This window comes from Chlorella variabilis, assembly GCF_000147415.1.
Source record: "Chlorella variabilis unplaced genomic scaffold CHLNCscaffold_4, whole genome shotgun sequence".
NCBI classification, from domain to species: Eukaryota; Viridiplantae; Chlorophyta; class Trebouxiophyceae; order Chlorellales; family Chlorellaceae; genus Chlorella; species Chlorella variabilis.
Window position 1 is genome coordinate 2,059,451 of NW_005435084.1, and position 23,818 is coordinate 2,083,268.

Sequence of the window (23,818 nt, forward strand, 5' to 3'; positions counted from 1 at the left end):
TCCTCTGCAGCGCCGCCAGTGTACAGCCGATCGGTGTGGCGGGCGCCACCGCCGCCGCCACCCTGGCGCCGCCGCCGCGGCTGCCCTGCTGCCCTGGCTGCCGCCCGGCTGCCGCCCGGCTGTCCCCCTCTCGCTGCTGCTGGCGCCGCTCCGCGTACTGCTGCTGGCACGCTGCCGCTACGCTGCCGGGCAGGCCTGCCATAGACTGGCCCATCAGACGCAGCCGCCACACCAGGGCTCGCTTCCCGAAAGGTGGCCAAAGGGCCGGGCCCGCCAGCAGGCAGCGGGCGCCTTGGCGCGACGCCCGGCGCCCGCGGCGGCTGCTGCCTCTGCTGCGCCGGGCCCAGCCCAGCCGGGCGCTGCTCCACAAAGTTGGTCATCCGCTGCTGGTGCTGGTGCCGCGGTGGAGGGTGCGGGTGCTGCGGGCGGCCCTGCTGCGCCCGCTGGTGCGCCTCCCCAGGCTGCTCCCCAGGCTGGAAGAAGCTAGGCAGCTCGATGGTTGGCAGCGGCTCCTCTTGCGGCTGAGCACACTTCTCGGGAGTGGGCGGCTGCAGCGGCTGGTGCTGGCTGGGCGGCCGCTCTGCCGCCACCTCGCTGCCACTGCAGGCAGGACGTGGGGGGCAGACGGTAAGCTGACGAGCCGCCACTCACTGATCATTGTCATATGCCTCACCGCAGCCGAGTCAGGCAGACACCAAGGCACAGGCTGCTGCAAGCATCACAGTGCAATCGTCTGCAGCAAGATGCAGCGGCGCAGCCCCATGGCCGCTCACCCTTCAGTCAGCGTCAGTCGCAGCGCGCCATCCGCCCCATGCGTCACATACCCGTACCGCCCCTGGCGCTGCTGCGCCTGCTGCCAGGCCAGCTGCAGGGGCGGACAAGCCTCTGGCGCCAGCCCCAGCACCTCCACAACCCGCAGCTGTGGCGCACCCTCCAGCAGCCTCGCTACGCAGTCAGCTGCACGACAGGGAGGGAGGGAGGGAGGAGGGGTGCAATCAGGAGGCCAGGGAACAGGCTAAGCTTTGTAAGGGGCTATGGGCAGGAGCAGGGGGGGTCGGCTTGGCCACCTCTGTAGGTTGCAGTGTGCTCCAAGGTGCCCGTGCATACATGGCCCTGTACACTGCTTGCCTGCCTGCCCGCTGAAGTGCTGCTGGTCCGCTGGGGGCCCCAGCTTGAGGCATTCCAGGGTGGTGCGGCAGCCGCCGTGCGCGTGGGCCCAGGCATTGGGCTCGCCCACATCGGGCGGCAGCGGGTAGGTGGCCAGCTTGTGCAGCAGGTAGGCGAGGGAGGCGTCGCTGAATCCTGCGGGGCGGGACAGGTCATGCACGCACAATGTGGAGATCAGCTGCCGGCTGCAAAGGAGGCGCGGACAGCCTTCCTGCCCAGCACCAGGCCTGGGCTGGCGCGGCAGCTGCATAGCGCACAGAGCACCACTGTGCCCGCCCAGCCCCACCTGTGTGCCGCAAGTCCAGCAGCCGCAGCGGCGCCGCCTGGAACAGCCGCGTCTCCAGCCAGTACAGGTGCTCCGGCCCCAGAAACCCTGCCCCTGCCGATGTCACGCCCGCCCCAGGCGCCCCTGGCTCTGCTGCACCACCTGCCACGCCATGGCTCCCCGCTTGCGGCTGCTGCTGCTGCTGCTCCTGCTGCTCCTGCTGCTGCTGCATGCGGCCCAGCAGCGGGTTGCCAGCCAGCACCAGCCGCTGCAAGCGCTCAATTGCCTTGAGCGCCCTCCAGTCCCGCAGCAGCTGCAGGGCATCTGTGGCAGGCCAGGCAGGATGGCGGCAGCAAGCAGCATGCAGCAGCGTAAAGTGGAGGCATTGGCAGGCAGCAGGTGAATCAGCCATGGCTGCAGGGAGACTTGAGTGCGACCCTGCCGCAACAGGCCCCACCCTGACCACCACCGCCCGTGCATGCCCGCACCTGCTGCCAGGTGGCACCCCTCCAGCACCAGGCTCTCCAGCATGTGGCACTGCTTCAGCCGGTGAGGGGCCAGCAGCAGCAGCTCCCGCAGCTGCTCGATGGCCAGGGCGTGGCCAGACAGGTCAAGGTGCACAGTGCGCAGGTAAGTGTCAGGCGGCAGGCCTGCGCTGTCCTCCGCATCCCCAGGGCACATCGTCACCAAGGCCAGCAGCGCCTGGATGTGTGGGGGCTGGGCGTCTGGTGGCAGCTTCAGCACGGCGCCGCCTGCGGTGAGATGTTGTGTGGGCGGGGAGCATGCGGTGACGGCGTGGCGTGGCGCTGCCGGGAGGTCTGGGTGACCCAGCTGAAGAGGAAGGCAGCAGTGACGGCGGCAGGCGCAAGGCATCACGTCGCAATCACACATCCAGGCCCCTGCAAAGTGCACGCAGGCTGCGCTCGGGTGCCGCACCTTTCCCGGGTCGCCGGCCAGGCGTCAGCTCTGTAAATGCCTCGGCGGAAAGGGAATTCAGGCTGCGCACCAGATCTGGGTGCGGTGCTGCGCCCAGGCAGGTGCACAGGCTGGCAAACGCCTGCGCAGCTGGCTGCAACGGCGGTGCGGCTGCTGCTGGTGCACCGCCGGGCGCCGCCTCGTCGCCAGGCGGGAGGCCGAGCCCCGCGGGCGCCGCCTGTCCCTGATCCACGTCTTGATCGTGTCCTGGAGCAGTCTCCCGCTGCGTGGGGCTCCCCATTGCGGCAGCCAGGGCGGCAAGGGGCCCACCGCCCTCTTGGCTGTCTCCCACCAGCTCCGTCGCCCTCGGCACATCCATTCTGTCGCACACTCCGCCCAGTTCGGATTGCCTAAATCTGAGCGTCTGCTTATTTCAACTTTGGTGCCACGTCAGCGGCGGTTCTGTGCGGTGGGATTGGCAGTGGGGATCTGCAGATCGGCAGCAGGTGGCACCTAGCAACCCGTCCTCGTGGTGCTTGGATATGTGGGTTTCTCGTCAATCGCTGCAGTTGGGGCCCTGAGCCCAGAAGAAAATTGAGAAGGTCAGCCTGCCCGGGAGGCGGCGCAGCAAGCGGCTGAAGAGTGAACTGGGTGGTGCTTGCTCGTTCTGCACGACCCTCACATCAAATAGTAGCGCATTGTCATGTTACATTCAGCTTGTTCATCTCCGTGTAGCCTTGGTGAGCGGGTGGGCGGGCGGGAGTCTGTGCCGGCCACCCTCCTCCGCTCGGTACACTGCTAGGCGAGCAGCCTATCCCTCCCTTGTCGCTCCGCGCCGTAGCTTTGCCCGTTCTGCTGGCACCTAGCGCAACCTGGCGTGCGTGCTTCGCCAGCTGCGCCCGGCTGCCCACAAGTCCCGAAGGCCCGACACTCCAGGCAGCTCTCGATCACCTCGTTTGACGTTTATGGACGGTGTGCAGCGCGCTTCAGGTGCGACAGCCCGCGGCCCACGGAAGCGATCAAACACGCAAACAGCCATGCTCCCGCCGCTCACCATACCCGACTGGCGGCCGCCCGACTACCCGCCTCCCGACGAGCCGGGCGTGCTGGGGGAGTGGAGCGATGACGAGACGCCGCGCTCACCCCCGCGGCCCCCGGGCAGCCTCCCCTCCTCGCCCAGCGCCCGCAAAACCAAGAGCAGGGCTGCCAAAGCCTACTTCCGGACCAACAGCCTCAGGGACGCCAAGGTGGGTAACCCTGCCGTCGCCGCCAGCTACCCTCTAACAACCGCCCACCCGCCGACTCAGCGGGCAGTCACAGAGGCCGCTGGCACCCCTGCCAGGCCTGATCCCACTGCTTTCCGGACACTGGCTCACAGTGCTGCCACCACAGCCGCCGGGGTACCGCCGCTGCCAGCTGCCGCATCGTGCTCCTGCACCCTGCTTGCGCCGCAACTTGTGCCGTCTAACACGCCTGCTGCGCCGCCCGCCCGCAGGTGCTGCTTGTGAGCGAAATGCACCGCACCGAGTCGGCCATGGACCCCAGCCTGTTCCAGTACCACCAGCACTTCGACACACCCTGGCAGCTGGTGGGCAAGACACATCTGAGCGAGGTGTTCCGCGTGCGCCACCGCGGCAGCGGCGACGTGTTTGCGGTCAAGCGCTCGCGCCGCCGCTTCCGCTCCAAGCTGCAGCGGGAGCGGTGCCTGCGCGAGATACGCGCCGTGGCGGCGCTGCCCTCACACCCCAACATTGTGGTGAGTCATGCCGCCCCTTTGCTGGTACGGCCTTTGGGCTGACTGGGACTTCGCCTGGGAAAGCACATGCTGCCACTCGCCTCCGCGTGACACTAACCAGCCGCCACATGCATCCCTGCACCCCCCGCAGAACCAGTACCGTGCGTGGCAGGAGGGCGGCCACTTCTACATACAGATGGACTACTGCGAGGGTGGCAGCCTGGCGCAGAGGGCGCACTCGGTGAGGCAGCCGGCCGGCCCACGGCAGATTGCAGCACAACAGCTGTTTTGGTTGGCGGCTGGGCGTCCATGTATGCGTGCCTGATGCGCCGCCCTCGCTCCCGCCGCCGTCTCCCGCCCTCCGCCCCTGCAGGCCTGCGAGCACGGGCAGTGCATGTCGGATGAGCAGCTGTGGGCGGCGGCCTGCCAGTCGGCGCGCGGCCTCCGCTTCCTGCACTCCCACGGCGTGCTGCACCTGGACGTCAAGCCCGAGAACATCTACCTGGCCGCAGGCACCTGGCGCATCGGCGACTTTGGGCTGGCCGTGGCGCGTGGAAACAACGGCAGCATGGTGCGCGCGCAGCGCAGGGGGCAACGCGGGGCATGCATGCGCTGGCTGGCTGGCTGGCTGGCAGCCCAGGGACACGGCTGCCGCCATGTTTGCTGCCCCGCTTGGCGGGCGCCTGACCGGGCGCGCCTGCCCGCCCCCGCCCCCGCCGTGCAGGACTGGGAGGAAGGTGACGGCGACTATGTGGCGCCAGAGCTGCTGCAGGCGGGCGGCGAGCCGTCCCCCGCCTCCGACATCTTCAGCCTGGGAGCCACGTTGCTGGAGTGCGCCACAGGTGCGGTGTGGAGCAGCGTGGGGGGGCTGCGGGGCGCGAGCCAGCAGGGAGGGGCTGGGCGATGCCGGCGGCGGGCGTGCCCGCACAGGGCTGTGCGTGCAGCCGGCTGCCGGGGCTGTGTGTGTCAATGCCCCGCCACGCCTCGCCACCGACCGCCGTGGTTGCGCCGACCGTCCCGTGCAGGCCGCAAGCTGCCGCGCTCCGAGGGTTGGACGGCGGAGGATGTGGAGCGGCTGGAGGTGCCCCACCGCCCGCCCGCCTTTGTGCAGCTGCTGCGAGCCATGCTGCAGCCCAGCCCCGCGCTGCGGCCCACTGCGCACCACGTGCTGGAGGTGGTGGCCCGCCAGCAGCCCGCCGTGGCGGCGGCGGCAGCCGAGGCAGAGGCACAGGCGGAGGCGGCGGCGGCAGCCCAAGCCGCCGCCGCAGCAGCGGCGCGCCAGTCCCCCGGCATGGACGTGCCGGTGCAGCTGGCAGCAGCGGCCCTGGGGCCCTCGCCCTTCATGCAGCACCTCCGCGCAGCGGGCGGCGGCGCCGCGGCAGCCGCCGCGGCAGAGCAGCAGCTGATCCAGGCGGCGGCGGCCGCCGGGTCTGGCGCATTCAGCTTCGACATGCCTCAGGGGCATCACAGCGGCTTTGAGTTCACCCCCGGCCAGCCACTGCGCCCGCACAACCGGCACCGCGGCGGCGGCGGCGGCCCGGGCTTGCCACCCGCCACCGCTGTCAAGGGGACGCCCGTGGGGCGGGCCCGCCTGGGTGGCAGGTGGGCTCCTGCGCTGTCCCCCCTCATCTCGGAGGGGGCGCTGACGCCTGGAGCAGCAGCCGCTCTGGCCGGACTCACGCCCAGTACCCGCGGCAGCAGCGAGGGCGCCCCCACACCCGTGCTGGGCCACGGCAGCGGCGGCAGCAGCAGCGGCGGCGGCGGCAGCAGGCGGCAGGCGGTCGTCACTCCGCTGGATGCGTGGCGGCCCACGCCCCTGCAGGTGCCGCCGCAGACGGCCTCCCTGGCGATGGCCACGGGCGGCAGCAGCGGGGGCGTGCCGTCGGTGCAGCACCCCAGCAGCGGCGGCACTCAGGACAGCCGGGACGGCTGGCGGCTGAGCCGGCGAGACATCATCTCCCCAGACTCTGACACATTCAACGGTGAGGCTGGCAGCCCGGCACAGGGCACACCACGGCCTGCCTGTGGCATGCATGGCACCATGCCCATGGCAGTGCCTCCCACCTGTGAGCACCATCCCTGTGCCTCACCCCCATACCTGTTTCCCCCCTCCCCCCACACACACCACCCCGCAGCCTCCCAGTCCGACTCAGACTTCAGCTACAGCTGCGGCACCGGCAAGACGATGAGCGACATGGACTTTGCCGACGCGCTGTCGCCCATGAGCCAGGGTGGGTGCGGGTGGCGGGGCAGCGGTGGGGCGAGCGTCGGGGCCAGGCAAGCACGGCGGCACCACACCCCCCCGCTTGCACCGCCCATGGCCTGATGGAGCGGCCCGCTGACCGCCCTGTGCCTTCCCTCCCGCCTGCGCCTGCAGAGCTGGGCCGGCCGATGTCGTTTGTGGCGGCGGGGCCCTCGCCGTCTGCGGGCGCCCCCGAGAGCCTGCTGCCGTGGGAGGAGGAGGGCGGCGCGGGCGACACACCCGACACCGACGACCTGCGCTGCCACCCGTACGCGGCGGCATCCGCGCTGCGGGGCATCCCGGAGGGCGGGGCCCAGGGGGCCCTGGCCGGGCACCACATGCAGGTGAGGCCGAGGTGCCCGCCCACCTCCCTCGCCCTGCGGCCCGTCTCCCTCGCTCTCCGTGCCGCTGGCCCTGCATTGTACCCTGCCTCACCGCCCCCCAACCCCCACCCCACCCTGCCTGCAGATGGGCGCCTCTCTGGCGTGGGACCTTCACACCGTGAGTGGCCTTGCTCTGGGCCCAGCCTTGCATTGCAGCACGGATGTAGCACGTGCCCATGTGCTGACCAGCAGGGACGCACCAAGGACAAGAGCCCCACCCGCCCTCGCTCCTGCTCCTGCCCTCCCCTCCTGCAGTCCCCGGAGTTCCTCATGCAGCTTCCCCCCGGCTCCCCAGACTCCCTCTCACGCTCCAGCAGCCTGGACGGTGCGCTGCCGGGGGCACCGCCGCCGCCCAGCTGCCGCGCGGCAGCGCCGTGCTTTGTGCCGGCTCAGGGCCGCGGCCCGGCAGTAGCGCCAATGCCCGCGCAGCAGGCAGAGGCGCTGACCCCCGGCGCGCCTGCTCGCTTGTGCGCCCCACCCTGCCTGCAGACGCCGCCAGCCTGCCCTCCCGCGCCATGAGCGTGCGCCGCTTCCCCACCCTGGACTCCTGGGGCTCTCAGCTGCACCTGGAGGCCTCCGCCTGCAGCAAGCCGCCCTCCCGCGCAGACTCGCTGGCGGCCATGGCGGCGCAGCGCTTCACACACAACTTTGCCGAGCAGGCGCCGGGCGGCGCCGGCGCCGGCGCGGGCGCGGGCGCCGCGGGCGCGGTGCCGCCGCCGCCGCCGCCGCCGGCGGCGGGCCGCGGCCTGCGCAAGCGCCAGCACAGCTCGCGGCGCACCCTGATTGCGGCGCTGTCCCGCGACAACTCTGTGGCCAGCAGCATTGACGGCATGCAGCCGCTGGGCAAGTCGCGCCACATCATGCCCGACTCGGACCCCACCTCCCCCGCAGGCGCCGCCGGCGACCTGCCCCCGGGCCTCCCACGCATCTTGCAGCGCAGCAGCAGCACGCTCGGCCGCGAGGCGGCGGCCACGGTGGCGGCAGGCCTGGCGGACGCGGCTGCCAAGGCGCTGGTGGCGGCGGCTATGTCGTCGGCGGAGGCGGAGACAGCTGGCGCCGCGTGCGGCGCACTGCCACCGCCCTTCCGCTTCGGCAGCTTCTGCAGCGCCACCGCCGGCAGCAGCCACGACGTAGCGGCGGCGTCGCCGCTGCCGATGCGGCCACCGCCACAGTCCCCGCTGCATGCCCGCATGACCTGCATGAAGCTGCGGGACACCGATTGAGCAAAGCAGCCTGCCAGCTCAGCTTCACCATACGGTACACCACTGCGGCAGCCTTCGGATACCAACACACTCTCTCAGTCAGACGCCGGCGGCTGCCAGTTGACAGGCAGCCTGGCACTGTAGCATAAGTCCCTGACAGCCACGCCATTGAAGCACCCCAACAGCATGAGACAGCAGGCGCTCGACAGATGCCCCTGCACACACATACCACCTGTAGACAGCAGCGCGATTCGATTTGCCTCAATTTTGTTCCCCCTCTTTCTTCATGTTCTGATGATGACTCTGACCATGTGACGCCCTTGCATCCTGCTTGCCAATGTTGTTGCTCTTCCTGCCTCCCCATTTGCATACCCTTGTAGTACATGCATTGACTGGTCTCAGTCATGCATTCTTTGGGCACCCTTCCAGATGGCTGGCTTGTACCCTTCTGCACCGCCGCTCCCAGAGCCCCTCGGCCATCCCTGATTCACGCATGCCCATCCCACTAGCTTACATGTTGCTCTGTTGAAACGACCTTGTTTTAAGTGGCAGAAAACAATAAGCAAAGGTGCACCACGTCAGGGGGTGGACAAGCAGGTGAAGGGGCGGTGAGATGTCTCACTGAGAAGAAAAATGCAGTCAAGGAGTGGCTATCAACTCAGGCCCACCAGTCATCTTCCTCTGCCGGCGGCGTCAAAAACTCCAGGCTCCCTGCCTTGCCCACCACCCGCGTGCCAGAGGTGCTGAGCTGTGGAGACAGCGGGCCCCAGCGCGCAGGAGGCCACAGCACGCGGCTGACCCTGCAGGCGGGCCGACAGGGGCATCAGGCAGGCGACATGCATTGGTATTGGAGTGCCTCCACTCCAGCCACATGCCTGCTGGATAGGAGGCAGCAGCGGCATCAAGTCATGACGTGATTGGAAGGGACAGCAGGCCCTGGCACACACCTGCCCTCTATCAGCGCCAGCGGCACGGGGCCCCAGGCTACCCGAGAGTCGCCACCGGGCGCCTTGATGCTGTCAGCCTCCAGCCAGCACGCCCCCTGCACACCAGGGCCGCAATGGCAGTTGCATGGCAGGCAGGGCATGCGCCAGCAGCTGCTGCACCGGCACCAAAGCGGCACGTCGGCGCCATGCCCACCTTGGGCACACGCTCCACCTTTCCTCCAGCCACCGACACCCAGTCGCCTTCTAGGCCAATCATGCGTCGCACAAGACGCCGCGATGGCTCCTCAGGAGACCTGCAGGGGCCACCAACCACGGTTGTGCCATGCCATGCGTGACGAGCGGAGCGGGACAGTGCCGCAGGACCGAACTTACTTACTTCAGAAGGACCAGCTCTCCTCTGCCAAACTTGAAGAACCGCAGCGATGCCTTGTCAATCAGGATGGCCCTGCTCCCTTTGGTGCTGTCAGCTATGCTGGTAGTGCTGCTGCCCCTGCCGCGGCCAGTCGCGCTGCTGCTGGCACCGCCGCCACCCCCGGCGGCGCCGTCCTCCTCCCTGTCTGGCAGATCCACACCTGAGGCGAAGCGCACTGAGGCGATGCAATCGCTCACTACATAAAACACGCCCAGCCACAGCAAACCCGCCCCTCTAGAGCCCTGCCGGGAAGTGGGCTTCATTCTTCGAGCGCAAGCCAAAGGCACGGAGTTGAGCACAGTGGTGAACTGAACCAAGCCCAATACATGCGGCGACGAACATGAACAAAATGCTGCAGCGCTGTGCCTGCAGCGCTGTGCCCCGTCACTGCCGCCAGGGCGCCAACCGTGACACACGTGAAGTTAATTTACAGAGGGATAGGGAGGGGCAGGGGGATCGTACGATAGATCGAAGGACTGCATCAGTGAAAGGCGGCCTTGCCAGCATCCTTGCGCACCAGCGCCGCCAAGGATTGCGTGGTCGCCGCCAGCGCGGGCACCTTGCCCGCCGCCTCCAGCCGCGCCTGCTTCTGCTGGCGGTAGGCCTCCACCAGCTGCTGCCGCAGCCCCTCATCGGGCGGCTGCTGCTACTGCGGCTTCTTGCCAGCCTTCTTGCCCGCCTGGCGCTGCGCCTGCGGCTGCTGCTGCCGCGCCAGGCCATCGTCCAATGCCACCGCCGCTGACGCCACGCGAGCGGCAGCCATCTGGCGCTCGAAAATCGCGGTGCAGCGCCGCGACGCCGCCTGCTTCTCCGTGCCCTCCCCCGCCCAGTGCTTGCGCTTCAGCTGCACTTTCAGCGGCGCGTGTGCCTGCTCGCCAAAGGCAGGCCGGCTGGCTGCCGCTTGCGCCGCCAGCGCCGCCTCTCCCTCCGTCATCTCTGCCTCCATGTGCCTGCCCTTCTTCTTCAGCTTCTTCTGTTTCAGGTACGCCTTCTTCGTCCCTTTCAGACCTTTCGGCTGGAACACCGACTGCTGCTGCTGCGTGCTCGCCTGCGGCAGGGGCGCGGCCTTGGCGCCCTGCACCAGCGTGCCCGTCGCATCCCGCTGCTGCTGCTGCTGCGCCGGCTGCTGCGCGTGCTGCTGGCGGTCCTGCTGCTGGTGCCCTGCACCCTGCCCTCTGGCAACCTGCACGCCCGGTGCTGGCCGCGCGCCGTTGGTGCCAAGGTGCGCCGCCGACTTGCCCTTGGCCGCTGCCGCCGCCGCTTTCAGCTGAAGCATCTTGCGCATGGCGGCCGTCATGCCATCATCGGCCTTCTTCGTCTTCTTCTCTGGAGCGGCCAGCACTTGCTGCAGGTAACGAATTGGGCGGCGGCATGTCAGGCACACGTGCCGGCTTCAAGGCAGGGCCTGCACCCCTGCAGAGGCAAGCCAGTGAATACCTTGCCCTTCAGAAGCAGCGCCCTCTCCTGAGCCTTCTTGCGGCGGCGCGCTGCATCGCCTCTGGGCATTCTGCGTGTGGGTGCAGGGCTGTGTTCCACTGGCGTGGTCTGGAGAGTGCTACAGGCCAGTACAAGGCGGGCACCGGCGGCATGCATGCACCTTTGGTGAGCTCGCTGGCAGCCACGCGGGATGCCGCCAAGCGCACGCCATGCCATGCAATGTTTACAACATTCCGATGATTCCTTCCGTCAGTAGCATTGGAACTGGTACTGGACCAGTCAGTCCTGCTCCATGTCCTCTGCACCGCCCTCGCCGCCCGTCCCTCCCGGCGAGGGCTCTGCCGCTCCTCCCGCCGCCGCGGCGCCCTGCCCAGGGCCTGGGGTGCCGCCGCCGCCGCCCGCACCGACAAGTGTTTGCAGGGGCAGGTTCAGCAGGGCGGTGAAGTGGGGGTTGGGCTGGTACTCTTCTGGCAGGGAGAAGTAGCGGGCCTGGCGCCGCACTTCCGTCATGCGCGCCACCAAGTCGTGCAGCTGCTGCTCCAGCCGCACCACATCCTGCGGGGGCGCAGGCGGGGGTGCCGCAGGCGGGGCGGGAGTGGGCCCAGCCAGCCGCAAACATCCCATGGCTGCCCGCCCCTCGACGCTGAGCAAGGGCCTGCCAGCCAGGAGAGCCCTCGCCGCGCCAGAACACACCCGCCCCTGGCCCCCACAGCCACTGCCGCCGCCGGCTCTCTCACCGGCGGCGTCATGTAGGCCACAGGCACCAGGTCCGGCAGCTTGACAAACAGGCGCACAAGGTGCTCGGCGCCGTACAGGTCGCAGGGGGTGCGGGGCGCCGCCACGCCGCCGCCGCCGCCGCCGCCGCCGCCTTTGGCCCCTGTGGCGCCGCCGCCTGTGCTGCCGCCACCCTCTGCACGGGCGCACGGCGCAGCCGCGGTGTGGATCCAGCAGGCAGCAGCAGGGCGCGGCAGCAGGCGCTGGCAGGCGCGGCAGCAGGTGTCACGAGTGGCGGTGCACCCAGAGCACCCCACTCGCCCCCGGCTCTCCCGCCCCTGCCTGCACGCGCTTTGCCGCGCGCAGAGGGCCCCACCTTGCTTGGGTGGAGTGGCTGCCGCGCCGCCGCCGCCGCCGCCGCCCAGCGCCTCGTCTGCCTGCTGCACCTCGTGCGGATACAGCAGGAAGTGGCGCAGGCCCTGGTCAAAGTACTGCCGCACGCCGAGCACCATCTCGCTCACCGCCTCGCCAATCTGTGCGTCATACGCGGCAGGCGTGGGCAGGGCATAGCGTCAGGCCGTCGCCGGGTGCACGGAGCGCGGCCGGCGCCGCGCTGCCCACAGCGGCTGCAGAGTGAGCGGCAGGCTGGGGATGGCAGGGCAGGGGTGCATGCGGGGCACAGCAGGGCGGCCGATGTGGCACCCTGGGTGCCACCCCGCTCTGCGCCCTGGGCCTTGCCTGCGGGTCCTGCTGCTCTCCCTCGGGCACCTCCTTTGCCACCTGCGCCTCGTACTCCTGCAGGAGGGCGGGCGGGGGGGGGGGGCGCGCCGAGCAGTTGGGCAGAGGGGCTGGTGCTGATGCAGTTCCCGCTGCATGGCGGCATGGAAGAGGCCGCAGCGGGTCTGGCCGGCAGCCAGCCAGCCAGCCAGCCAGCCAGCCCACCTTAAGGATGTCGCTGATGGTGGGGCGGCCATGCGCGCTGCGGGGCAGCGGCAGCAGCTTGCCGCTGACGTTGACCTGCGCGGCATGCCAGGCACACAGTGATGGGTGCTGGCGCAGGCCCGGCGGCATGGGGAAAGGCACCACCAGCCTGCACGGTGCGACCATGCACTCGGCCTCGCCGCCCCGGCTCCCTGTCAGCCACACCTCGGCCCCCTGCGCCCCCTGCACCCCCTGCACCCCCCACCCACACCCCACCTGCACGCTGTCATCCAGCACCACCTTCTTGAGCAGGGGAGGGATGTGGAGGCGCAGGTGCTGCGGGATCTCCACAGCCAGGGCCGGCTCCACGGGGGCGATGTCGGCGCGCCGCTTGCGCCCCGTCAGGTCGCCCGGCTCGTTGCCTGCCGCCGCCGCCGACTGCTCCAGCAGCGAGCGGTCGAAGCGCACCACCCCCGCCTCCTCCACCCACTCGTTGTACTTGTTGCTCCAGCCTGGGCAGGGCAGGCGGGAGGGGCACGCGGTGGCAGGGTGGCCGGCGAATGTGGGGACGGGCAACGGGAGGCAGGAGACGAAAGTGCAGCGGAGCGGGCGCCGCACGGCCAGCGGCCGACTGCGGCGAGCACCCACCCTCGTAGTGCAGCAGGTAGTACTGCCCCTCTGGGCGCTTGTGGCCCTGCATCACCACCGCGGCATAGTACTGGTCGGTGTGGGGCACCAGCACCTTGGAGCCTGCAGCCAGGGGCAAAGCCAGCCCAGGTTAGCAGCGGATTAGGCTGGACCAGACTGGGGAGCTTGAGCGCGTGGCCTGGCCTGGATCCCTCGCTCCTGTTCCTCGGCTACCCCGCCTGCCCACCTTTCTTGAACTTGGCGGTGCCGCCCTTGCGGACCTGCGCCGGCGGATGCAGGTCCAGAAGCGGCTCGGCTGACGCCTCCTTGGAGGCCGCCACCGCCTTCTGGCGTTTGCCCATGCTGCAGGTCGACAGGCGCAGCTGCCTCGGCCCAGCCTAGCCAAGGCTAGATGCCCAGGTTCCACCGGCAATGCCTCCAGGCAGGGCACTGGCGCAAACCGTCCTCAGCCGGCTGACGGTCTTCTTGACGCCTGCCGCCAGCTGCCAAGTGCCACAACACCCTGCTGGCGGTGCTGGGTCGGTGGCACAGGCGATGCTGGACCTCCCTGACGAGGCACAGCACTCGGGGATCGGTGCTGGTGCGAGAAGAGAATGGTGTGGCCCAGAAATGGATTCGTGGGCGCTCTTCCAAGGCGCTTCCTGGATGCTTATCAGCAAGCGATGGCGATCGAGCTCCTGGGAGCCACAAACCAGCTGGCCACGCCTCGAAGTACAGAAATGCAGTACTATGGCGGCCTCGCGCTCACAACGGCGCACTGAGGCAGGTCATGCAGTCGATCGAGCTGGCTCAATCGACAATTTTCACATTCAATCTGATCCCAGCGGGGCAGCGTGCACGAGCGTCACCCGTTGTCATCACACACCCAGCGCTGCAGGAGAGGCCCCCTCCGTCAATACCAGGCAAGTCTGATCGCACATCGGCCCCTGGATCGGAGCGGGGTGTGCATTGGCAGTTGGGCTGCCGCCGCCGCTGGTGCCGCCAGCCGACCTGCTGCCATGGCGTCGACCAGGCGATGATGCTTGCCGAGCCCCATACCCAGGCAATGCTGCCACCTGGCAGGCTGCGCCAGGCATCTTGGCGGCGCCCCAGCCATGACGGTCCGCGCCCACCCCTACTTCCCGCTCGACCTGCACCTTCCCGAGTATGTGCCGCTGCAAGTGGACTTTGTCTACATCCTGGGAGTCTTCTTCGCAGCCGTGGTGCTGGTTTTTGCCGGCACATGGGTGCTGTCAGGTGGGTGCAGTGCAGCGCCTCGACGTTGCCATTGCAAACACGTCTGGCTGAGGGCGGCCCACCCGCCGCTCAACCTGCCGGCGTGGTGCGGTGCATCCCGTTGCACGGCGCCCCCGTTGCCGCGCTGGCCAGCATCCCTCGCGACCTCCCGCGCTGCTGCCTGCAGGGCGTCACAAGCACCTGACCACCACCGAGCGCCTGCTGGCGTGCTGGTTCATGGTGACGGGGCTGATCCACTTTGTGATTGAGGGCTGGGTGGTGGCCAAGGCAGACTTCTACCAGGATGCATCGGGCAACTACCTGTCAGACACATGTGAGTTTGGGGATGGTAGGGGTGGGCATGTGGGGGACCCGCCTTCACGCGACCCAGGTTCACGACGTGCCCGCCAGCCCTTCCGCTGGCCGCTCCCGCCCCACCAGGCTCCTCCCCTGCCCAGCCCCCGACCTCCCGCTCCCTGCCCCACCACCCCACCCGCACCTGCGTGCAGGGAAGGAGTACAGCAAGGCGGACAGCCGCTACGCCTCCCGCGACTCCTTCATCATCTCCATGGAGGCCATCACCGCCTTTTTGTGGGGCCCGCTGTGCCCGCTGCTGGTGCACGCCATCTTCGCCGTCAAGCCCTGGCGCTACACGCTGATGGCGGTGGTGTCGGTGGGCCAGATCTATGGCGACGTGCTCTACTACGGCACCTGCTTCCTGGAGGGTGGGTGCGCGGGCCGGGGCGGCAGCGTGGCAGCGAGGCTGTGCAGGGAGCTTGGCTTGCTGAGTGAGGCGGGCGCCGCCCTGCTGGTCCAGCCTCGAAATTTGCCTGCCCGACCATGGCCGCCAACCTGTGTGTGCTGCCTCGGGCCCTCGCCCCACGCCTCCCGGCAGGCTTCATCCACTCCCGCCCCGAGCCCCTCTACTTCTGGTTCTACTTTGTGCTCATCAACGCCATCTGGATCGTGGTGCCCTTCCTCTGCCTCCTCCACGCCTGGAACAAGATCAGCGCCGCAGTCGGCAGCAGCAAGCCCAAGGCCAAGCGCAGGTGACGCGGCGGGGGCCCAGGCCAGCACCCCGCGTGGATGGTCCTGTACAACGCTGCAATTTTCACAGTTCATTCTGAAAGAGAGGACTGAAATTGTCGTAAAGAGCGCGCAAGGAGGGAAACATAATGAGGGCCGCATGGGTGGCCAGCCTGGTGCAATGGCTACCTGGCTGCTGGTGCAAGCGGATCAGCAATCAGTGATCAGCGGTCAATGCATCAAAAGAAGTAGCTCAGGTACATGACAGGGCTGCGGTTTTGGGGTGGGCAGCGCCTGCTCACAGCTCCCCAGCCAACGGCATCCCCAGCGGCAGGTCACGGTACGCCAGGCACAGCATGAGCTTGACCACAGCGCACTCTGGCGTCATCTGCGGCCCAGACTCGACGCCCAGCTTGAGGGCGGCGGAACCCGACTTGTCTGCAGCGGCGAGGGTGACGGCGAAGAGTGAGGTAGCATTGGGATGGCAGGCTTGGCCAGGCCCGGCCAGCGGCACGCTCCCAAACACGCACAACGCAGCTACTGGCACCAGCCAACTGTAAACGTGGCTGCAGCTGCTGCAGGCTAGCTGCGGCGGCGCCTCTCACACAGCTCCGGGTGCAGCGGTCCCACGGCGCACTGGCTGCCCAGGTACACCAGCATGCCCTTCTTGCGCTGCTCCCGCAGCCACGGCAGCCACCCCGTCTCCGCACGGTCGGGCATGTTTCCTGCAGAGCGGACCAGAGGGGCGGGGGCGTGAGGGTTCTGAAGATCATGCATACATGGCCACCCCCCGCCAGTGCATCCAGGCCCCGCAGATCCACAGCAAGCCGCTTGGCAGCTCCTTGCAATTGGGCACGGCTCCGGTTCCTTTAGAAACACCAGGTGCGTGCGCCCTGCAGCCTCCTCCCCTGCTCACCCACGCCAAAGGCCTCCAGCACCATGCCCTTCACCCCCCGCGCCGCCACGTCGCCATACATGACACGCGGGTCGCTGCCGGGGATGATGGGCACCTGCGGCAGGCGCGGGGGTGGAGCCAGCGGTGCTCACTGTGTGGTGGCCTGGCCTGGCGCCAGCGAGGCTGGGCGCACAGGCAGCGCGGCGATGTGTCACGTGCTGGGAGGGCGTCCGCCCCAGGCTGGCAGGCTGGGTGGGGCCCCGCACCCTGATGACTCGTGGGTCCAGATTGAAGCGGGGGCGGTACACGGTGTCCACCTGCGGGGGAGGGAGGGCAGGGGAGGCGGGCGGGCACAGGCAGGAAGCGGTGAGGTCCCTAGCTGGCATTTCATGTGAGCGGCGCAAGGATCCGGGCGCACGCCGCCCGAGTGAAATGCTCACGTTGAGCAGCGCGCGCGAGTTCCAGCTGACATCCACCCCCATTTGCGCCAGGTAGGGGTAGTTGGGGGAGTCAAAGGCCTGCAGCGCAGCACAGACAGCACGCCAGGGAGCGGTAGGTGGCGCTGCTGCTGTGGGAGGATGCCTGCCGCCCCGCGCCCCGCCACCCACCTGGTAGGCGGAGCTGTTGGTCTTCTGCGAGCGGTTGCCGCGCATGAGGCGGCCGCCGAAGCACAGCGCCACCTCTTGCAGGTGGACGTGGGGCGGGCTGAAGGCGGCCGTCGCGCAGCACAGCGAGTCCAGCAGGTTCTGCCGCGCGTCCGAGCGTGGCAGCGCCAGCGGCAGCTGCGACCCCGTCACCACAATGGGCTTCTGCGGCGGCGGGGAGCGCAGAGGGGAGCGCGGTGGCCGATGCTTTGCAGACATCGCATGAGCGGGATGCGTGATGCACCAACCCAAGCCCCAGCACCGCGGCCAGGCCTGGGCTGGCTGCCCATGTTCACCTTGAATCCAGCCAGCATCAGGCTCAGCGCCGAAGCCGTGTACCTGTTGCCAGGCAGGCGGCAGGAGAGCGGCGACAGCGCAGCAACCAGACTCACGTGGCGCAGCTGAGGGGCATGCTGGTCGCGTGCATGGCACAGCTGCCGCAGGCATCATGCCAATGGTTGCTGCCCTGTGTCGCTGCCGGGCTGGCATGCGGGCACACTCACGACAGCGTGTCGGTGCCGTGCGCTATCAGAAAAGCGTCGTAATCGTCTCGGTTGGCATCCAGGATGCGCGCCAGCTGCACCCACTGCTTGGGCCCCACGTTGCTGCTGTCTGAACACACGCCAGGGGGGGAGAAGGCACCATCGCTGGGCCCAGTGCAGCGACAGACAAGCGTGCGCGAGGGACAACAAATGCAGCAGCTTCCTGCATCTGCAGCTCCATGCCCAGCCGCCCACCCATGTTGAACGCCACACGGAGGTCCAGCGAGGCAAAGGCCTTCAGCTCCGGCACCATGTTGAGCAGGCTGCCCAGCATCTTCCCCGGCTTCAAGGCCTCCGACTTGCCGGGCTGGTGGTACTTGCCCCCCGTCCCCGGCTTCAGCACCATGTGGCCCTGCGGCATTGGAAGGCTGCTGCGGTGGTGGGCGTTGCGCCTCAGGTGCCGGTTTTTCCCGCATCCAACAGGCGCCCGCGACTTGCCTCCACGTCTTGCTTGAAGCTCTCCTGCGCATCCATGCCCATGGTGCCGCCGCAGTGCAGCAGCAGCACGCGCGGCAGCGGGCGGGCGACGAAAATCGTCGGTGCTTGGGCAGGCTGCGTTTTGGGTGGTGAGGGAGCCACGACCTGCTTCAGGCGCAGCTGCTCTGGCACTGGGCCGTCGACCAGCTGCACTCCATTGTGGCTGTTGTCCGGCGGAGGGGATGGCAGCACGGGGACGTCAATGGCCGCCACGGGCACGGGAGTGGCGCCGTTGGCGGGCGGCACCTGCAGAGGCAGGCCAGATCATCTGGGAGCTGCGCTTGCCACCACGATGTGTTCCAGCATCATGACGGCCAAGCGGTAGCCCAGAGCGAGCGGGGCAGCACCTTTTGTTGCGGTTGAGCAGCGGCTCGCTTCTTGCCTGGCCCGCTGCTGCTGCTGCTCGTGTTGCTGCTGGGTTGGTGCAAGCACCGTACCGCCCCAGGAAGCCTGGCAGGGGCATGCACCGCGGCAGCTTGCATTGCGCAATCGCCGCCCACCGACTCTCGTGGCGCTCTGGCAGAACACAGATGCTTCAGATCAGGGGTAGAGCTCGTGTCATAGCGCAACGGGCGCCGCAAAGGTCGCCGTCCTGGGTGTCGGCGCCCACCACCTGCCTGTGCCGATTGGGACTTGCAAGCGCCAGGTGTCGCGTTCCGAGAGCAGCTCCAAGTTTCAGGCGGGGTGAGTCGCAGCCATCGCACATACATGCCTGGAAACTGCCGCCCACATTAGTGCTCGCAGTTCTGCGTTGCCTCCGACAAACCCAGGTTCCATCTCCTTGTTCTCTCCTGCTGCTGCTGTAAACCGGAAGCTGTGCAGAGGAGGCGGGTCCGGATCGATACACACCGAGAGGCGTGTGCAGCTTGGGCCTGTGCGCTCGCCACAGGCGGCCTGGCAGGAGCGGCAACTGGCTGGCTGCGGGCAACAAGGAGCGGCGGCAACAGCAGCGGTAGTCCCATGGGCAATCCAATCTTGCGGTCAGACCCAGATCCATTGCCACGCTATAGAGGCTACTTCTGCGCCCACGTGACGGTGCACGAGGTCGGCAGGTGCGGAAGGGCTTTCTGCCGCACCGTTGCTGTGCAACCATTTCCAGGTTTTTTAGGGTTTAGGGTTTTTGCCATGGTGCGGGCATATCCTTGCAGCTACCCCGCCGATGTTTTTGTGCGGCAGCAGCGCGAGGCCTTTGGCAGCTTCACGCCCCTTGTATCCATTGAAGGCGGCTTGTTGCAGCCGCTCTGGGCCGGGCAGCGGCTGCAGTGGGTGTATGGAGGATTGAGAGAAGGGGGAGGTGAGCGGGTTTGCTGCTGCCCGTACCACTCTGCTCCTGGAACCCATGCCCTTCCTGCTGCGGCCAAGCAGGAGCATTGTGATGTGGTCGCAGCCAATGCAAAGCCCTGCCCTTCTGGCCTGTTTGTGCAGCCTTCTTCCGGGTACACAGCACCGGGCAGCTTGAGTACCTTGGCACTGCGCAGCACCCAAGCCCCGACTGGCTCGACTTTGCCGGAGAGGCAGACGGCGGCGGCTCATCGGAGCGGCCCGTCAGCCCCGGGTTTGTCGAGTACATTGCGCAGGTCTGGGGGCTGCCGGCTGCTGCTGCCAGTCGTGGCCCTCCCAGCGTATCATGTTGCATGGGCTGCATGGGCGGAACCGTCACCGTGGTGCTGGGCACATGGTTTCACACCGGCCGCTCTGTGCTGACCCGCATGCAGGAGGCCAGTGAGGACAGCGTTGACGAGGAGGGGTACCACGACGCGCCGGCGGTGTATGTGGGCGGCCAGCCCGCGGCGCTGGACCCCGGCGACACCCCCACCTGCCTGCGCTGCCGCGGCGCCATGGCCTATGTGGGGCGCGTCGACTCGGACGTGTTCTCAGACGAGCTGCAGGAGGACCGAGCCATCCACCTCTTCTACTGCCACGACTGCCGCCTGCAGTGCTGCCTGGACGCCCCCAGCCTGGACAGCACGCCCCTTGTAGAGCTGGACCTGAGGTGACCGCAGGGGCGGGGCGCTGCAGCGCCTGCCGATCCAAGGACCCCTTGTTGCGGCACGCCGGGCTCTCCAACCTCCACACGATGGCGCACTTGCCTGCCGCTGCCAACCTTGAATATATTGCACTCCCCAGCACTTGCCAGCACTGTCCTTGCCCACCCCCTACTCTGCCTTCTTTGTTTCTTGCCACACCGCTGCCGTCACACCGGTAAGCAGCAGCCACCTCAAGCTTACCCTGCCAGAAGCATTTGTGCTCACAGATTTTCTGTCCAAGTGAATGTTCGGGTCAGCCGAGCAGTGCAGAAAAAGAAGGGGCAGGACAAGAGCAGGGATGGGCGACTCATGTGTGACAACTCGGGGAGGCAAAGCAGCAGGGCGGCGAGTGGAGGGGAGAGGAAAGCAGGTATACAGCGAAAGAGAACAATGGGTGAGCGGGGGCTGGGGTGGCCATAACTGGGGGCCGGCAGTGGCGGGCTGCGGCTGCTCCTCCAGCCGTGCGGTCAGTGCAGGCGGAGGCAGGATCAGGGCCTGATGACCATCAGAGGCTGGCCTGCAGAGCGAAGGGCAGGCCAGCGGTAGTTGGCGGCAAGGGGAGGGCGGCAGAGTCTCCCTCGCCCAGCCAGCTGCACAAAACACCCGCAACAGCAAGGCATGTCGCCACACGGCCAGCACCCCGGCGGGCAGCGGCACGTACCCGGCAGCACGGCGTCGCCGTCGCTGGCCAGGATCTTGACCACGGTGCCGGAGGTCTCCGCCCTGCGCGGCGCAGCCGGTCAAGCAGGGCGGGGGATCAGCGGTGGGCAGCATCTCAGGGGGGTGGGTGCACCCCTTCAGGAGACGGGGGACCTGCCCCAGGCTGCCCCAGCCACCCCCCCGCAGCGGAGCGGCGCATCCCCAGGCCATGCCAGGCCTGCCCCCTCGGTCAATGTGCGGCGCACTCTATCGTGTTCATCAGCTGCTCGTACATCATGCAAGCGGGGGGGGGGCGAAAGAAAGAAACAGGAATGTCAGTGGGAGCAGCAGCAGCGCCAAAGCAGGCTGGGATGTCGTTTGGCACGCCCGCCACTGCCTCGCTCGCCTCCCGCTGCCTCCCGCCTCACCTTCATCGCTGCTCGTAGGTAATGCAGCCAGGGGACACGGGCACCAAACAACCATGTCAGTGGGGGTAAGTGGGGGGTAAGTGGGGAGTACCGGGCTGGGGTGTCTGGAGCCGCGCCCCCCGCCCCGCCGCCATCAGCAGCAGCCTCCTGGCGCCTGCCTGCCACCCAGGCTGCCAGGGCTCACCTTCCACGATGCAGATGACCTGGCCCTTGGTCACGCTGTCGCCCTCCTGCAGGCAGAGGCAGCGGGGCGGCGGTGGCTGCGAGGCAAGCGCACGGCCCGCCAGCTGCGCAGCCCAGGCCGCCAGCAGCCCTCCCAGGCCCTGGCCATCTCTCGCTGCCACCCACCCACCCAGCAACCCACCTTGACAAACGCCGGCTCGCCAGGGGCGGGGGAGCGGTACAGGGTGCCCGCCATGGGGGACACAACCTCCAGGCCGTCCACGGCCGCGGGCGCCGCGGGCTTGGGCGCGGCGGCGGCGGGGGCGGGCGCCGCGGGGGCGGCCGCCGGGGCGGGCGCGGGGGCGGGCATGGCCATGGGCTGCGGCGCTGCGGCGTAGCCTGCTGCGGGGGCCTGCATGTGGATGATCTGCGGCTCCGCCGCCTCCAGCGCCTCCTTCTTCTTCACCGACAGCCTGAACTTCTTGCTGTTCAGCTCCAGCTCCACAATGTCGGTGGAGTGCACCATCCTGGGCGGGGGGGAGGGCAGGCGGGGCCACGGCCCGTGATGCCCAGCCCAGCATAACGGCGCCCACCAGCGGGGAGACGGCCAGCCGCTGGGACGCGTAAAGGAGCGCAGCTGCCGCAGCGCCCACCCTCGCACCCCCAGCCTTGGACCCCCGCCGAGCCCGCTGCCCTGCCTGGCGCTGCTCCCCAGCCCTGGCGCCGCCCATTCTGGCGGGCGGGCGGCAGCGCCCCTCACTTGATCAGCTCCGTCAGCTCGTCAAAATCCATGGCGGCCGTGGCGGGCTTCAGGGGCGCGCCATTGGTGCCGGCGGTCTTCACCTCCTCGGTGGCCGCCCTGGCCAGCACGCTGGAGCGGGCCTGCACATGGCAACAGTGCTCTGGTCCATCGACACTGGGGCTGTGCCGGCAGCGCTGCCAGCACGCGCATTGTCGTCCGGCAGGCCCCCACAATCACCTTGGGGGCTGCTGCTGCTGCGGGGAGGCCGCGGGGCTGCGCCGTGGGGCGGGCAGCCGGGCCCCTGGCCACACACACACGCTCCGCCGCGATAGCTGCCTGCATCCTGATCCGATTGACTCCACACAAAGATCGAAGGGCAACCGGAGGTCCCCGAGAGTGCTACCACCATGCGGGAGCAGGCTGGGCTTGGCCTGGGTCGGCGTTGCCCAAGTCGAATGGCACCGGCACCCTGAGGCACATGCCCCCCTTACATTGTCTTGTGCACAATCAATAGCAATATTGACAGCGTCTCAGAGCGCTGGGTGAGCTGCCATTCCTTAGCAGGATATATTGGGAGCCTGGCAGCGGCAGTGAGGGCTGGCAGCCAGACAGAAGTAGAGCACTAGCAGCCCGCTCAATGATGACGCAGTAGTAGCCCGATCTCTCTTCAGCTGGCGAATGGGGGTGGTGGCCGTGGGCCTGCGCCCCGCGCTGCTCCGCACCGACAGGTGAGTGGTGGCAAAGCTGCCTGAGCCTGAGGCACCCGCCCGCCGACACCGCTGCAGCTCAGCACGCTGTCGCTCGCCTGCTGCAGGCGCGGCGGCGGCGGCGGCGGGCGTGTGGTCGTGGCCTCTGCTGCTGCAGCACCCGCCGACCCTGAGCTGCCCGCTGGCAGCAGCGGCGGCAGGGAGACGGCCGGCCTGCGCAAGGCAGTGCCGCAGCAGGCACGCCCACAGCAGTCCCGCCGGCAGCCCAGCCCCCAACCGGGCAGCAACGGCGGCAAGTGGCGGTGGCAGACCAGCCCCCAGCGCTCCGCCCGCTCCCAGCAGCGTGGCAGGGGCGGGGCGGAGCAGGACCAGCAGCAGCAGCAGCAGCAGCAGGGTCTGTGGGCCTCGCAGCCACGCCAGCCACCGTCCAGCAGCGGGGACGCCTCCCTCGCACAGCCCCGCAGCGGCGGCGCAAACGGCGGCGCCGCCTATGCCGGCGGCGAGGAGGATGACGAGGGCCTGCGCCAGCAGCGGCGCCAGTGGCGCCAGCACACGCTGCGCTCGCTGCGTCAGGACCTGAACCAGCAGCAGCGCCAGCAGCAGGGCCAGGGCGGCGGCGGCGGCGGCGGCGGCGCGTCGGCGGGCGCTGGCAGCGGGCGTGCCAGCCTGTCCTCCTACTCGAGCGATGCGGAGCCGGATGGGGAGTACGAATGGCAGCAGCCGGCGTCCGGTGGCGGCCGCGGAGGCAGCGGCAGGGTGGGAGGCGCGGCGGGGGGGGCGTCACAGCAGCAGCAGCAGCAGCAGCAACAGCAGCAGCAGCAGCAGCAGCAGCGCAGCGGCGGCAGCGGCGGGTACTACCAGCGCGGGTATTACAGCAGCACCAGCGGCGGCGGCCGGCAGCGCAGCGACGGCATGTATGCTGAGGGTCACTTCCTGGAGTGCCTGCAAGGTGAGCCGTGGGCCCCCGGGCGGGTGGCTGCGCCTGTCGCAGCGTGTGCAGCAGATGCAGCTGGCGCCCACCCACCCCCGCCTCCCGCTTGCACGCCCTGCCGCGGCTCACCTCGCCCCTGCGCCTGCGCCGCGCCCGCTGCCCGCAGCGCAAGGCATCGTGGGCGAGGATGGGCAGCCCACGGAGCTGGGGCGCAGGGAGGGGGTGGGGCTCAGCACCTACATGAACGTGGGCATCAACAAGATGCTGGCGCAGAGCACGGAGTGAGTGAGGGAGGGGCCGCGGCACGGCGCCGGGCTGCCTGGCCGCACGCCCGCCGCGTCTGCGCCCATGCGCCGCCCACGCCCATGGCCTGCTGTGCCCCTCGCCCCTCCACA

At 68.9% G+C, this 23,818-nt stretch overlaps 8 protein-coding genes across 8 annotated transcripts; 3 read left to right on the plus strand and 5 right to left on the minus strand.

Annotated features, from left to right (window-relative positions):
* Positions 1–4,245: 4,245 nt before the first annotated feature.
* On the plus strand, positions 4,246–4,626 carry CHLNCDRAFT_15082 (hypothetical protein; the record flags this gene model as incomplete). The annotated part of the gene is made up of 2 exons (XM_005850131.1): positions 4,246–4,323; positions 4,474–4,626. Coding segments are annotated over 2 exons (231 nt in total), but the record flags the coding sequence as incomplete, so codon positions are not given.
* Positions 4,627–8,567: 3,941 nt separating this feature from the next.
* CHLNCDRAFT_50794 (hypothetical protein) lies at positions 8,568–9,531 on the minus strand (the record flags this gene model as incomplete). The annotated part of the gene is made up of 4 exons (XM_005850385.1): positions 8,568–8,709; positions 8,857–8,951; positions 9,050–9,149; positions 9,233–9,531. 4 exons carry the CDS (start codon positions 9,529–9,531, stop codon positions 8,568–8,570), a joined length of 636 nt encoding a protein of 211 aa, XP_005850447.1.
* A 1,453-nt stretch (positions 9,532–10,984) lies between these two features.
* CHLNCDRAFT_142405 (hypothetical protein) lies at positions 10,985–13,329 on the minus strand (the record flags this gene model as incomplete). The annotated part of the gene is made up of 8 exons (XM_005850386.1): positions 10,985–11,260; positions 11,443–11,615; positions 11,796–11,952; positions 12,122–12,214; positions 12,362–12,436; positions 12,617–12,852; positions 12,989–13,090; positions 13,215–13,329. The coding sequence occupies 8 exons, from the start codon at positions 13,327–13,329 to the stop codon at positions 10,985–10,987; spliced, it is 1,227 nt and encodes a 408-aa protein (XP_005850448.1).
* Positions 13,330–14,082: 753 nt separating this feature from the next.
* Positions 14,083–15,342, plus strand: CHLNCDRAFT_34496 (hypothetical protein; the record flags this gene model as incomplete). Its single annotated transcript, XM_005850132.1, has 4 exons — positions 14,083–14,233; positions 14,391–14,537; positions 14,713–14,928; positions 15,099–15,342. 4 exons carry the CDS (start codon positions 14,083–14,085, stop codon positions 15,254–15,256), a joined length of 672 nt encoding a protein of 223 aa, XP_005850194.1. The 3' UTR covers positions 15,257–15,342.
* A 185-nt stretch (positions 15,343–15,527) lies between these two features.
* On the minus strand, positions 15,528–17,671 carry CHLNCDRAFT_142407 (hypothetical protein; the record flags this gene model as incomplete). The annotated part of the gene is made up of 9 exons (XM_005850387.1): positions 15,528–15,667; positions 15,835–15,954; positions 16,146–16,239; positions 16,391–16,441; positions 16,565–16,642; positions 16,733–16,933; positions 17,065–17,107; positions 17,272–17,380; positions 17,506–17,671. The coding sequence occupies 9 exons, from the start codon at positions 17,669–17,671 to the stop codon at positions 15,528–15,530; spliced, it is 1,002 nt and encodes a 333-aa protein (XP_005850449.1).
* Positions 17,672–17,703: 32 nt separating this feature from the next.
* On the minus strand, positions 17,704–18,269 carry CHLNCDRAFT_142408 (hypothetical protein; the record flags this gene model as incomplete). Its single annotated transcript, XM_005850388.1, has 2 exons — positions 17,704–18,033; positions 18,255–18,269. 2 exons carry the CDS (start codon positions 18,267–18,269, stop codon positions 17,704–17,706), a joined length of 345 nt encoding a protein of 114 aa, XP_005850450.1.
* A 478-nt stretch (positions 18,270–18,747) lies between these two features.
* On the plus strand, positions 18,748–19,784 carry CHLNCDRAFT_50798 (hypothetical protein; the record flags this gene model as incomplete). Its single annotated transcript, XM_005850133.1, has 3 exons — positions 18,748–18,839; positions 18,936–19,081; positions 19,213–19,784. The coding sequence occupies 3 exons, from the start codon at positions 18,748–18,750 to the stop codon at positions 19,782–19,784; spliced, it is 810 nt and encodes a 269-aa protein (XP_005850195.1).
* A 518-nt stretch (positions 19,785–20,302) lies between these two features.
* CHLNCDRAFT_142410 (hypothetical protein) lies at positions 20,303–22,127 on the minus strand (the record flags this gene model as incomplete). The annotated part of the gene is made up of 6 exons (XM_005850389.1): positions 20,303–20,331; positions 20,476–20,537; positions 21,047–21,111; positions 21,246–21,570; positions 21,804–21,925; positions 22,017–22,127. The coding sequence occupies 6 exons, from the start codon at positions 22,125–22,127 to the stop codon at positions 20,303–20,305; spliced, it is 714 nt and encodes a 237-aa protein (XP_005850451.1).
* Positions 22,128–23,818: the final 1,691 nt, after the last annotated feature.